The sequence below is a fragment of the Lupinus angustifolius genome, chromosome LG20, assembly GCF_001865875.1.
Source record: "Lupinus angustifolius cultivar Tanjil chromosome LG20, LupAngTanjil_v1.0, whole genome shotgun sequence".
Classification (NCBI taxonomy): domain Eukaryota; kingdom Viridiplantae; phylum Streptophyta; class Magnoliopsida; order Fabales; family Fabaceae; genus Lupinus; species Lupinus angustifolius.
In genome coordinates this window covers 3,948,595-3,962,811 of record NC_032028.1, presented here as the reverse complement: position 1 = coordinate 3,962,811, position 14,217 = coordinate 3,948,595, and the positions used below count along the sequence as shown (strand labels likewise).

General features: G+C 31.7%; 2 protein-coding genes across 3 annotated transcripts; both read left to right on the top strand.

Moving 5' to 3' along the window:
* On the top strand, window positions 1–3,049 carry LOC109335152 (myb-related protein 330-like). Its single transcript, XM_019571240.1, has 4 exons — window positions 1–439; window positions 1,077–1,206; window positions 2,002–2,409; window positions 2,446–3,049. The coding sequence occupies exons 1-4, from the start codon at window positions 307–309 to the stop codon at window positions 3,047–3,049; spliced, it is 1,275 nt and encodes a 424-aa protein (XP_019426785.1). The 5' UTR covers window positions 1–306.
* On the top strand, window positions 9,340–14,109 carry LOC109336049 (probable protein disulfide-isomerase A6). Of its 2 annotated transcripts, XM_019572395.1 has the most exons (12): window positions 9,340–9,568; window positions 10,469–10,553; window positions 11,052–11,149; window positions 11,284–11,339; window positions 11,738–11,855; window positions 12,033–12,060; window positions 12,166–12,257; window positions 12,704–12,860; window positions 12,982–13,106; window positions 13,357–13,456; window positions 13,702–13,800; window positions 13,843–14,074. In XM_019572395.1, exons 1-11 carry the CDS (start codon window positions 9,402–9,404, stop codon window positions 13,765–13,767), a joined length of 1,092 nt encoding a protein of 363 aa, XP_019427940.1. In that variant the 5' UTR covers window positions 9,340–9,401; the 3' UTR covers window positions 13,768–13,800; window positions 13,843–14,074. The 2 variants fall into 2 exon arrangements, with proteins under 2 accessions (XP_019427940.1, XP_019427939.1); XM_019572394.1 differs by having other exon boundaries at window positions 13,702–14,109.

Here is a 14,217-nt window from a genome sequence, read left to right as displayed (position 1 = left end):
ACCTTGGAGAGACACGATTGTAGCATTCTTAAACGATCAACGTGGCACACTCTTTTACCACAGGTATCTTCATCACTGGCTTCACCCGTGTGAAACTCTTTTTCATATTCTATAAATCAGCTTCAGAGCTTCAATCCTTTATTTCTATACTATATAGGGAACCAAAAGCACAACAACACGAGTTGCTCACTTGCAATGTTGCAAATGGCAACACATAAAAAATGCACACTCTACACCTTTTCTAAATATTTTTGTAGTAAGTAAGTAGGCTAGTTGAGTGGACAAAACAGTACTTTAGAATTGGATATGGGAAGGGCTCCTTGTTGTGAGAAAGTTGGGTTGAAGAAGGGAAGGTGGACAGAAGAAGAAGATGACATTTTGAGAAAATATATTAAGGAAAATGGTGAAGGTTCATGGAGGTCATTGCCCAAAAATGCAGGTAGCTAGCCAGTTATTAAATTCCTTGGTTCTGCAACTTTGCTACTTAGATCGATGATGCTATTATTAGCCCAATTAATTTGCTTGTGGGGGCATTTTTGTTTTGAGTTTGAACAACTGCTAACTTAAAATTATAGTGATGACAATGCCACTATTTTGAAATTATTTGTTAACATAATTTTTGTTAACTATCAAGCTAGCAAGTGACACTATAAGGTACATTTGTTTTGATGAGTGGTGAGAGATATTAACACACAATTTTAGTTTATTTGACAAAAAAAAACTTACAACTATATTTAATATGTATATATTGATAGTATAAGTATTTTTTACATTCTCAATAGATCATTCATCGTTGACTTATTAATTATTATTGACTCACAAACAAAAATAATACAAATCAATAATGAATAATATGCTAACAATGTTAAAAACTTTACATTATGCACAAATTTTAAACTCTAACTAATAATATAGTGGGACAAATTATTTTTCCTTTGGTATCCCTCCTTTCTCAACAAACCAAAAATAGCATCTTATCTGTTGATGATTGGATTTAAAGTTTACCTTTATTTTTTCATTTGAGTTATTCATCCGTCTATATATATCTGAGTTGCATTTAACTTGGGATTTTGAAGGATTACTACGGTGTGGGAAGAGTTGTAGGCTAAGATGGATTAACTACCTGAGAGGTAATCTCAAAAGAGGGAACATTTCTGCTGAAGAAGAAGATATCATTGTAAAGTTGCATGCTTCTTTTGGTAACAGGTTAGTGCCAACAACATAAGGAAACTTCTACACATTCAAGAAACTGATATGCAAATTGTACTTAGTTTCTGACAACTTTTGTTTTAAACAGTAGTTTTCATGATAATTACTACAATAAGTTGGTTTATTCCTTAATGTATCAATGTATGACCAAATCACAACGTTAAACAACATAACCTCAATTCATCTTCTTGCCAACGAGAAGTTAAAGCTCGCCTGTTGTCTTTGTCCGTAATAATATAGATGACGTGACACCTAATCATTTATTTCATTTTTGTCACACTTAGTGTCCCACCTAATTAAAAAATCTAATTTAATTAAAAAATATATTATAATTATAGAAATTAATAATTTTATATTATTCCATAAAATTTAATTGGTTAAATATACGAAGAAAGAATTATCTTGGTAACCCCACCCATACTAATATTCTTTAACTTTATGTGGCAACAAGTTGCAACTATTTAATTATAAAGATTCAGTAGTCTTATTTCAACCATTTCAATTTAATAACTTTTCATTTAACAAGTCAAATGATTTTTATCTCTTTTACTTTTCATCTATTATTTTTACAAACATTTATGAAAATGCATCTAAAAACCAAAAAAATAAATAGCTTAGAGTAGTAATACTTCAATTGTCTATACAACATATTTGCAATAACTTAAAGTTTATTTATATTATGAATAATGAAAAAAATAATATCACATTTGATCATTGTATACACTTATATATCCAGTACAGTGAATATGAATTAATGCAGAGGTTAATTTGTGCTAGCTGGTTAATTTTCAGATGGTCCTTGATAGCAACTCACTTGTCAGGTAGAACAGACAACGAGATAAAGAACTATTGGAATTCTCACCTTAGTCGCAAAATTTACAGTTTCCGGAGACCAACTATTACGACAGACATGGATCCTACACCGAATGTAGTTATTCCTCCAAGGCGTAGAGGTGGCAGAACTAGCCGTTGGGCCATGAAGAAGAACAAAATCTCTACTCAACAAATACCCAAACACATTGTCCTTCAACAAAATACTAATGAAACTACTCACCCAAAACAGAATAACAATAATAATCATAATAATAATGATGAAGTTGCACTGGAAGTTCTACTACCACCTACCCCATCATTAGAAAGAGAAGGTAATTTCATGGTCTTGGATCCTGACGTAGAAGACACGGTAGAAATAGCTGCAGAGTTAGGTGATGAATTAAGTTCCTATTATGATGGAAAAGGTTCAGACAGTAATTGTTCTTCATTATTGAACTATGTTGTTGGAGACATGGATTTGTCTTTTCACGTGGAAGAGGTTAAAACAACACATGATATTTTAGTTGACGGTGAGAAACAACTTAGTGATGACCTGTTAGAAGGGCTACACTATCAACAAGTTGAAGATTGCATTAATGATGTTGGTGGGTCGTTGAGTTATGGTGACAAAGACATCATGGACAATTGTGTTGTGGAAGCGTGTGGAATTTCAAGTGAGGACAATGGTGTAATTAAGGTGACTATGAACGATGGTTATAGTGATGTACAAGATGTGTGTCCTAATAAAATGTCATCAATTGAGGATCAAAATAGGAATGGTGTGAACCTTACTACTACCACCTTAAATGATGAAAATGGTGAGTGGTTATATGATAATTTGGACTGGGAAAACATCATGGCATTTACTAATCATGATGATAAATATAATGAGTCTGATGCAAAGGAATCTAAAGAAGATTTGCTGAATTGGTTGTGGAAAGATGATGAATGGGAAAGTGAATGCAATAATTTGGGTGAGATAGATCTTCAGGAACAAAATGACATGGTTGCTTGGCTTCTCTCTTAAAAGAGAAGAAAGTTTCACATTCCTTTTAATTAGGCTAATGTTTATGAATTACTTTTCCTTTGGTACTGTTGGTAATTTTTTGCTATATTGGGTTGTAAAAAGGTTGAATGTACAGTATCCATCAATAAGACTCTTCCAAAAGTTTCATGAAGGCTTTTGAACAGTTCTTACATTGCTTAAATGCATTTTTGTTGTCTACTTTTCCTCATGTCTGATGTGTGTTTGCTACAACTATCTCAAATGTAGTTAAACAGTAAAAAGTCAAGGGCTAAACACTTGTAAGTGTAAAATGAGAATAAAAGATTAAACGTGAGAGTATGAATAATTTTTAAATTTATTCAATTTAGAAATACAAAAGATGAAGACCCTTAATTTTTTTTAGTGTATGTAGTTATAATCTCCCATTCTTGGTATCATCTGAGCCTATAAATAACACTTTAGAAAAAAAAGGACGAAATCCACTTATTCCAACTCTTCGTCTTAACTATTAATTCTTATAGAATTCAATTTTAGAGATATCTAATGGTTTAAATTTAGAAACTAATGTTTAATTTTTTTTCGTAATCGAAGAAATTGGGGGTCACTTTTCCCTTTTTTTTCCTAATGTTCTTTTTTTGCAAGTAAAATAAAGGGGACTTCAAAAATTTAAAGGATTATTTCGTTCCTGATAATTATTTATTTAATTACTAAATTTAAATTATTAGATATCTCTAAAATTGATGACTAAGATGTGAAATAAATTTTAAATACTTATGGGAATGTAAACAAAACAGTTAATACTTAATACTATTTACTTAATTTTAGCCAAATAATCTTTACTGATTTTTTTATGTGCATAAAGTTTGTCCCCCGATTTTTTTATCCGTACTTCTTGTCTCCAGACTTTTTTTATTATATAATGCTAGTCAATTAGTTAAATATTTATAAAGAAAGGTAAGATGTTGTTATATATATACACAACATGTTAAACATAGTTTTTCTCGTACTAATTATATGACATCATACATTATTTAATTAAGTAAGACACACTACCAATAATATGCATAATAAAACATACAAATTAAAGTATTACAATTATAAATCATAAATTATCACCCCTATAATTAAGTTTCAAGATACAAAGAAAGAATTTAAAATACATGCACCATCATTGTAATTTTTATAGTGTTAGCACATCATTCATCATTAATTTCTTGTATTACTTTTATTTGAGAGTCAATAATGTTTAACATATGAATGTTGACAATTTCTTGACAATATAAAAACACTTACATTATCAGTATATACATATTAAATTCATACAAAAAACTTAAATATCAGGTAACAAATATATTGGTATATTTCAACATAGCTAAAGATATGGTTGTATTATATAAAACTAATTTTCAAGGTGTTTAATATTTTTTGTAATAGAATAATCCCTCGTCACGGAACAAACCTAAGTTTGATTGATTCTAAACCGTAACATTTCAAAACAATAATTTGCTTTTATAAAGGACAAACCTCCCATTCAAATCGATATCTAATTCGATTAGAAGTAGTCAAATTGATTATAACGATTGATTTTGATCAATTGAACCCGATTGATTCTGAATTGAACTAGTATTTAACCTATATGACTTTTAAGTAAAATTGACTATTCTAGATGTCTTTTATGCATGGCTATATGAGTTAGTAGTAGACTGTTGACTATTCTATATATGTCTTTTATGCACGGCTATATGAGTTAATAGATTGTTTGTACAACTACAAAATAAATTGCCTTAAATGGTGCTAAGAAGGGTAGGTGGTTGAAAGGCACAGCATAAATGTGTGTAAGAATATACGTCCTATGCTTAGGGTGACGAGTAAGGATACTCTCTAGTATTAGAGATAAAAGTTTTTGGCGGATAAAAATATTGTCTTATTACAAAAGTGGGTAAAAATGTATGGAATGAGAGGTTCCTCATTCTAGAGGTGGCTGGGCCTGAGTCCCATATTCTCTATGTTTCAAACTATAACAAGTATTGCGGCGTAAGAAGGGGAAAATGAGAGTAACTGATGAATAGAGATATGTACAATACACTAAATCAAACTTGTTTGTTTAATTAATGAAACAAACTCAAGAACAAAAGTAAGTTTGATTATTTAGATGAGTCAAGTGTAAACTTTACAAAATTGGCATAATAACATATATACGAATGACTCTTACATGTATATAAAATCGTATTTACATATTTATTATTTATAACAATTATAATATTTATTATTTTTATTTTCATTGACAAATATATTGATCTATTTTTTAGCATTAAAAATAATTTAAATTTTGAGGTGGAAGCTCGCAACAGATAAACTATCATATCACAGCTTATAAATGAATAAAAAAGTAGCTTTAACCAAACAAATTTATGTATTAAATTATTTCTTCAAATAAATTCCTTAACTAACTTATAATCCTCTCAATGATGTTAAAAAGCACAATTAAATTACATTTTACTATTTCTTTTCATCCGGGTTTGCAATTATTTTCTCTAAAACAGGTATATATATTGATTACGTCGGGAACGTTACGTCAATTGACAAGGGAATTAAAAGATAATTTTGCATTGAAAATATTAATACGTTAAGGAGTAATAAAATTATTTTTTAGTCCAAAATTACTTCTTTTATTTTCTTTAACACGTGGCATTAATAATAAAATAGAAAATGGTTGGCACAGATGAATCCTCAACATAAATTTCAACAGCTCCTAGCAGTATATTCTAATTTGTAATTCTAATATTCTATGTAGAATTCCAACTACCGACAGGGTTGGTTGGCAACTAAGACGTGCAGGGAACTACGGAATATTATGTCCTATTATATTTTTTATTTTTTTTGTTTTAATGTTTTAACTAATTTATAATTTAAAATATATAAAAATTAAAAAAGTAGATGATTATCTGTATACAAAATATAAAATAATATTTCTCAAATATGTACTATTCTCTCGTTCGATCACAGAGAAATCAATTTTTTGAGGTATAACGCCACTTGAAGAAATATCTCTCTCAAAAATACATTTTACTTCCACAAAAACTCAAGTGTTCCATTGTGACTTGTGAGGCAAGTGTTAATGATATTTATCGGAGTAAGTTAGCAAAGAAAAACTTAAAATATATATAAGTATGCTAATTTGATCCCCATGCACACTTAGTTTCCTATATATCATTAAAATGTGTCACATGTACCCTAATTAAATCAATAAAAATGAAAAATACAGATTCCAATATTCTAAAAAAAAACGAGTAAATATAGTTTGCGTAAAAATATTCCAAAAAAACATATTCTAAAAATTACCGTTTTAACTAATATTTATAATGTTTAAGGATTAATTTATAATTGAGGATGAATGCACTTACTTTCTATCTTAGTCATCAATTCTAGGGAAATCTAATAATTAGTGAGTAGATCTAAACTATTAAATATCTCTAAATTCGATGACTAAGATGAGAAATAAATTTAAAAAACTTATTTTTTGAATAAGTGTATCTCCACTCTTTATAATTTGTTGTTTTGTACCTGTGAAATTAGTACACTACTAAATGAATGATATGCAGTACTCAATGGTTAGTAACTTAGTATAGGTGGAGTCTATTGTCTAACACAATCATAATTGAACTTTTGAATCCGGTGTAACTCTTTTTTTTTAATAATATTATCTTTTGCCCTTAAAAAAATCATAATTGAACTTTATAAGATTTTATACAGTAGTAACATCATTTTTTCATAAAAGTTTTTTTTCTAAAATTGTGAAGAGTTTTGGCACAAGTCTCAGAAATTAAAGACTAGATGTAAGACTCTTTTGGACTTTTTCTCTCTTTCTTACTCACTATTGTTACATCACTACTTTATATCCCTTTCACTATACTCTCAAATAATTAAACTGTTGTATCTCAAATAAAAATGTGTTTTCTGTGTCAAGTATTCCACGAACATAAATAGATGAAAAACTAACCCTCGAACATGCATTGAATCATAGGTCAAGTTTACCAATGATCACAATCAAAATTGAGTAGACAGGTTTTCTTTTGAAATGTGAGTAAGTATTCAAATATTGGAAGTATATTTCAATCATTTGTCGTCTCCTTCCCCCTCTATCTTAATTTTCTTCTACGAAATAAAGTTCAAGTCTTAGATATGAATTAAGGAGAGATAAAAAGATGTTATGTCATAGTTTAACGGTACACTAATCTGCTCTTGAGTTTGGAATGTTATTGCTAGTTTTTTATTATTTCTTTCAGCAGGTGGGCTGACAGTTGTTTTGTTTTTGGGCAGTCCAAGGTCTTTGGTAAGGAAAAAAACTTATATGGAAACGCAGGTAAGATATCATATTTAGATATAAATATATTTTATGGTTTTTGATGCTATTATTTAATGGTTTCGTCTCCATACAAGTTTTTCTTCTTGGTAGATGCGGTTAACTTTTATATCACCCTTCATTACTTTGTTTCTTTTTTCTTTTATTCTTTTTTCTTGTAATTTTGTTCCTTCTTTAATGAAATTTCACTTATCGAATCCTCTTCCAAGACCTCGTATAAGTCTCAACGATATTTTCATCTAATAAACTAATAGGTTGTACGTACAAATATACTGTATTGCAATGTAGTTATTAGGGTAGGGTAGTAGGTAGCTAGGAGCCTAACATAAGATCATCTCCAATTATTAGCATATACCCCATTTGTCGACATTATCTTTTGGTTGTCAATTATTATCTTAAACATATTTTCTTAACTAACTCAAAACTTTAATAGCTAACATTTTTTCTCCATACTCAAAAGCTTTCCCATAAGAATTTGAGTCTAACATATATACAATGTTATAATAGAAATTCTTACACACTCAATATATCATATATCATTTATTTATATTACTTTTTGGAAAATCTATGATAATTGAATATAAATAGTTGGTAACGAAATGACAATTATAAAACTTATACACTACTTTCAGTGTATAATTTCTTTTTCTAACAAATTTTACCAACTCATTATATTGATTTTCTTTTTGGTCAACATACATGTTTCACTTAGGATAAAAGATACAACTCCATGCTTCCACAACAATATTTGCTAAGTTGGTATATTATACGCTAATTGTTAAGGGCTGACATATATGGCCTTAGACAACTATTGGAATTGCTCGAAGATCTTATGACAATATAAATGTGTATACGATCATAATTCCCCTATTTCACTATATCTTGCAAGGGTCTTGCAAGGAGACGTCCCTTAATTCTCCATGATTCAAACTAATTTCATCAAAGGAAATTTTGTAAATAATTTGCATAAAGTATTTTTTGGCATTGGCTCACCTCAAACAAGTTCTATATCTAAACTAAATTAAAAACAAGTGTTACTGCATCTATGGTGGTATGTACCAAATTAAAAAGTAAATAAGGGATCCAACTATGTGGATTAAAAAGTTTGGATACTAGTAATCATTTAGACAAATTAAGAAGTTTTGTGGTAAATGTAAGATTTATATTTTTTAATTTTGTTCAGCATAAAAGTCGTGGAAGTGGGAGAAGACTTCATAATTTTGATATTTTCCTCTTCAGAAGTTGCAGAGTAGGATCACGACTTTTGGATGGCTAGAACTTGTGGAATGAGATCACAACTTCATAGTGTGCAAACAACATCACTTAAAAGTTTTTATTGTATTTCATAACTTCCAAGTGTGCAAACAACAATACCTAGAAGTCTCCATCATGCATGGTTCACGACTTCTATAAGGGTGATAATATCCCCTTAAGAAGTCTCCAAGAAGGTTCATGACTTCTCAATGCCTATCATATGGTTGGGCATGTAAGGGGAAACTCGACTTCTACATTACTCTTACATTTATTGGTCCTCAAGAAGTTGATACTCTTAATTAGTGACCACATTCAAATTATTCAATGTAACAACGTTATTCCTTGTTGCTTAGATATTCTCTGTTCTAGATAATGTTTCATGGGATCTCGATTCTCAGTCAAATTGGCTTGTAACATTCATCATTATAGTGATTTGGCGTAGTATGATTCGTAACCAGAGTTCGATATATTGATGACGTAATTTCTCAATTCAGTGGTATCTTACCACGTGTTCCCGCTTTCCACGTGTCTCGGATACTTTAGAATTTGACACTATGCGCCAGTCATTATGTGCCACGTCAACAACCAAACGTCACAAAGGTGAGAGCAATTCTGATTTGCCTAGAGTAGATGCCACGTGCTGAAGCAGAGTAGCGATACTGCTACGCCATCACACACTAGAAAACTTCATAAAAACATTAAAGAAACTCGTTAAGCTGAAACCAAGAGAAAAACGAAGTTAAGAAGAACCAGAAGATGGAGAAGTCTCAGATCTGGATTAAAACGACAACGTTTGCAGCGATCGCGTTCGCTCTGATATTCGTATCAGCCTATGCAGACGACGTCGTTGTGCTCTCTGAAGAAAACTTTGAGAAGGAAATAGGTCAAGACAAAGGAGCTCTCGTTGAGTTCTACGCTCCTTGGTAATTACTACACCGATCTTTAACGATCCATGATGGATTCATTTTTTTTCAAGTCGTTAGGGTTTGCTTCAATCGTATATTTTTTATACTAGATGGTGAAACTTGTCGATCTATGATATGATGCTGTTTTCGATTTTGACGCAATTTAGTTCATCTAGATCGAATCTAGAGTAATGTTCCTGATAATTCTCTGATTCGGGTAATTTAGTGCGAGTATTTTAGTTTGTTCATCTCATTATTAACCTTTTTTATGAGGGATTTAGGTTAAAAATTTAGGACCATTAGCTTTTCTTTGTCTATTATTTAATCTAATAGAGGTTAATTACATTCTTTGATTCTTTAAATCGAATAATTGGAAGATAAGGAATCAGAGGAACTAAAAGGTGCAAATGTGCAATTGAGATTACCTTAATTTATGAAATTTGAACCATCAAACTTAGGATTGATTGACGGAAATAAACACGTAAATGTAAGACAATATAAGCTCTTAAAAAAGTTGTAAACAGGAATAACATTGATATCTAACAAATCTATGTACTTTTAATTGATAGCAGTGGTTATTTAATTGATATTCTGTTGATGCACACATACAGAAGAAACATAATTGAATCCATTGAAGGAGAATATAAATACCGGGAAGAGGACAGGATATCTTCTAAAGAGATGGGAATGAAAAGAAAATAATGAAAACCTCCAATTATCACTCCTCTAAACAAACCATGCACAAGCGTTCCCAAAATCTGTCTCAAAACAAGTCTTTCCTTTACTGAACCATGTGCCATCAAACAAGTAGCAACCCTGCCCAAAGAATAAATCAGAAGTTCTAATTAATCATTTTTTTTACAAAGTGTTATCCAACAAAGTATGATGCACACTTATATCTCTCTTTTGCCACTATAGGTGTGGGCACTGCAAAAAGCTTGCTCCAGAATATGAAAAGCTTGGTTCCAGCTTCAAGAAAGCCAAAAATGTTGTAATTGGCAAGGTCAGCATGCTGGTCTTCTCTGAGTTCATACCTTTGAATACTGTTTGCATTTTTTTACATCAGTCAACATAGTATTTTTATGTATCTTTTATTCTTCAAGCATTTTTATCTGTCTATGATTCTAGTGGTAATTACGTTCTTGAGCATTTTGGTGTTATATACCTATCTTCATAACCTTGAAGACTAGGCTACAAGCCTACAACTTTTAACATTTAATATGTAATTCAGCAAGGACTCTTTTTCCTCTGCTGTTGAGCTCTCAAGTTTTCTTCTTGAATCTTCAAAATAACATCCCTCCCCCTTCCTTTAGAACTATATGCATAGGAAAGTAATCTTTAAACTTGGGGATGGGACCTCCATAAAAGTGATAGTGTTTAGTAAATTTTACTCATGCTGTTTGTGTTTGTACGTTGTTATGGTTTCTTGTTGACCTTCATTGAAAAACCAATGAACTCATTAGACATTAAATTGACAAATCATACTTTTAATGTGCTGTAGGTGGACTGTGATGAGCACAAGAGTTTGTGCAGCAAATATGGTGTCTCTGGGTACCCAACAATTCAATGGTTCCCAAAAGGATCCCTAGAACCCAAAAAGTGAGGAGACCTTGGCTATTTAAAACTTAACATCGACAAGATTTTATATCTCAGTTTGTATAGTTCTTTATCTTGGTTTTTCACATATATCCTTCCTTTTGCATTGAATAGTTGATTTTGGAAAATTTCTACAGGTATGAAGGACCACGCAATGCAGAAGCACTTGCGGAGTATATAAATACAGAAGGAGGTACATGCTTTAATATCTCAGGAGGAAAAAGCATTGAGATAATATCTAAGGAAACGTAGTATCTTGACTTCGTCATTTCACAGACTAGCCATCTTAATATCTTACACAGTTATTTTTTTGTGTGAAAATTTGTATGAATGATAGAGTTTATCAAGCTACTGAAGTTTGGGTTTCATCATGCTTTGAACATTTCAATCTGCATATTTTGCCTAGTTTATTTAGCTTTTACGGTAGTGTTGAGTATGATAGACCTCACTTAGTGGGATTAAAGTTTGGTTGTTGCTGTATGGTAGTGCTGAGAATAGGCATCAAACATCTTGGTTTTGCCTTTTTCTTCTACTATGCTTTCCCTACTTGCACATGTAGCGAATTTCCTGACTCTAGAATTGGCTTTACAGGAACCAGTGTGAAGATTGCTACGGCTCCATCTAATGTGGTGGTGCTAACAGCTGAAAACTTTAATGAGGTTGTCTTGGATGAAACAAAAGATGCCTTGGTTGAGTTTTATGCACCATGGTACTCACAAATAACTTTCTTATTGTTATTTTCCTCTTTTTTAATCTTTAATTCCCATTTGTTTCTATTTATCTGAAATTGGGAGACTTAGTTTCCTTTTCGCTTCCATTCCCATTGAGTGTTGTGAAAATCCCAATTACTGCCGCCAGTGTTTATAAACTATTTTGATTCTGCCAGGTGTGGACATTGCAAAAGCCTTGCTCCTGTAAGTGAATATGTTCAAGGTTTCCTTGTTATCAATTTGCGGTTGGGGCATTTCACTTCTTTAAAACAATAATATGAAACTTGTCCAATGCTCTTTTCTGTTCAGATTTATGAGAAAGTTGCCACAGCCTTCAAATTGGAGGAAGATGTAGTCATTGCAAATCTGGATGCTGATAAATATAGGGATCTGGCTGAAAAGTAAGTTTCAGTTATCTGATTTATTTTGGTAAGAAAAGTAACTTTTCATATTATCTGTATGGATAAAGTGTGAAGTCCAATAAAGGAAAAGGTTAATTTAGAGGTTATCCAGACTAATACACATGTTGCAAAGGGACACGCGTGTTTGCTTTTCTTTCAAGTCATAATGCAGTGGAATATATAAAAATATAAATCTTTCTCCATGCTGGCACAGGGTCATGGATTATATTTCACTATCGTTCATATATGCAGTTTAGTTTCATATAAAAGGAAAAAGAAAATATAAGAACTGAACCAAAGGATGTTTTAATGGTTCTCACAAGATACATGATTAAAGTCTGCAGCTATAATAACAAGACTGAAACAATGATGCCAATGTAGAGTGCAGAGGTGGAAGACCACATTATGATAAATAATTGAAGTTTGCTGGAATGATGTTTATGCAGATATGGTGTGAGTGGATTCCCTACCTTGAAGTTCTTCCCTAAGAACAATAAAGCCGGAGAAGAATACGGACGGGGAAGAGACTTGGACGACTTTGTTGCTTTTATCAATGAGAAAAGTGGAACAAGTCGAGATGGAAATGGACAGCTTACATCAAAAGTTAGTAATTTTAGATCAAAGAGGGGGAAGGCAGCTTCCTTTTTTATTTATTTTTATTCGGTGGTGGTTTTGGGGTTGTTCTATTTGGTATCTTGTTCATATATTTTATATTTCTGTATAGGCTGGTATAGTTGAAAGCTTGGATGCCTTGGTAAAAGAATTTGTAGCTGCAGGGGATGAAGAGAAGAAGGCTGTGTTTACCAAAATTGAAGAGGAGGCTGGTAAGCTTAAGGGTTCTGCTTCAAGGTAAGTTAAAGACACCCTTCTAGAAAATTGCTATAATAATATTTTTTTTGTACTATATTTTGTACGAGGGTGACTGAATTTGCATTTTTTTAAATTACAAGTGAGAGACTTGGGGGCTTTTCCCCTCCGTAAGACCAGGACAAAATTTGCATGTATATAAATATATATATATACACATAATACTGTACTGATTCCCCAAAGTAGTCTATGTGTGGAACTTGGTGCAATAATGCAACTATTGTTTTTGTAGGCACGGGAAGATTTACGTGAAAGCTACCAAGAGTTATTTGGAGAAAGGATCTGATTATGCCAAGAACGAAATCCAGCGGCTACAGCGCATACTTCAGAAGGTAATTTTCTCCAGTCAAAGCAACCTTGAAAGCTTTAAATAATCACATGATATTACAAATTGGGAATGATCATGGAAGATGAGATAGTTGGCCACTCGGAATTATGTTTTTACTTGGATTTCTGGAAAGGATTCTTATAAATGTGATAAGTTTTTTTTTTGAAATGTGATTAGGAATTGAAGTGAACAAATTATTTGAAACAACTTCACAATTGTAATACTCATTGTGTGTGTTGATTGGTGCAGTCTATCAGCCCTTCCAAGGCCGATGAGCTCACTCTGAAGAAAAATATCTTGTCAACATATGCTTAACTTGGTGGCGCTAACAATCTCTCATGGACGATAGTGTTCTTCCCCGTGCCTTCTGATGATCGCCTTTGATATCAGTGTTGCCAAGATACTTTCAATATGGAGACCTGTGATTATTTGAGTCTGTTATAATGAACCTATTCTGCATGGCGATTTTGGGGGAAGAGGACTGTTCTATGTTTCATGTTCTCCCTACTTAGTAAAGACTATTGAGAACGATTTTGGTAGAAGACATTTAACAGTATGTTTCTTTCTCTAGATGATGGTAGGTAGCTATAAATGTTTTACATTACAATTCCAAATTTTATTACATGGCTATCATCTTACCGTGATAATTAAAACCAAGAAACGAATTACTCCAAGGTAAAGTTATACCCAATCTTAATTAGGAGGAGTTTAGTTGCTCCTAGAGAAAGCTTTTCCAGAGTGAGCTTGAGGTAAACATTTTTTCAA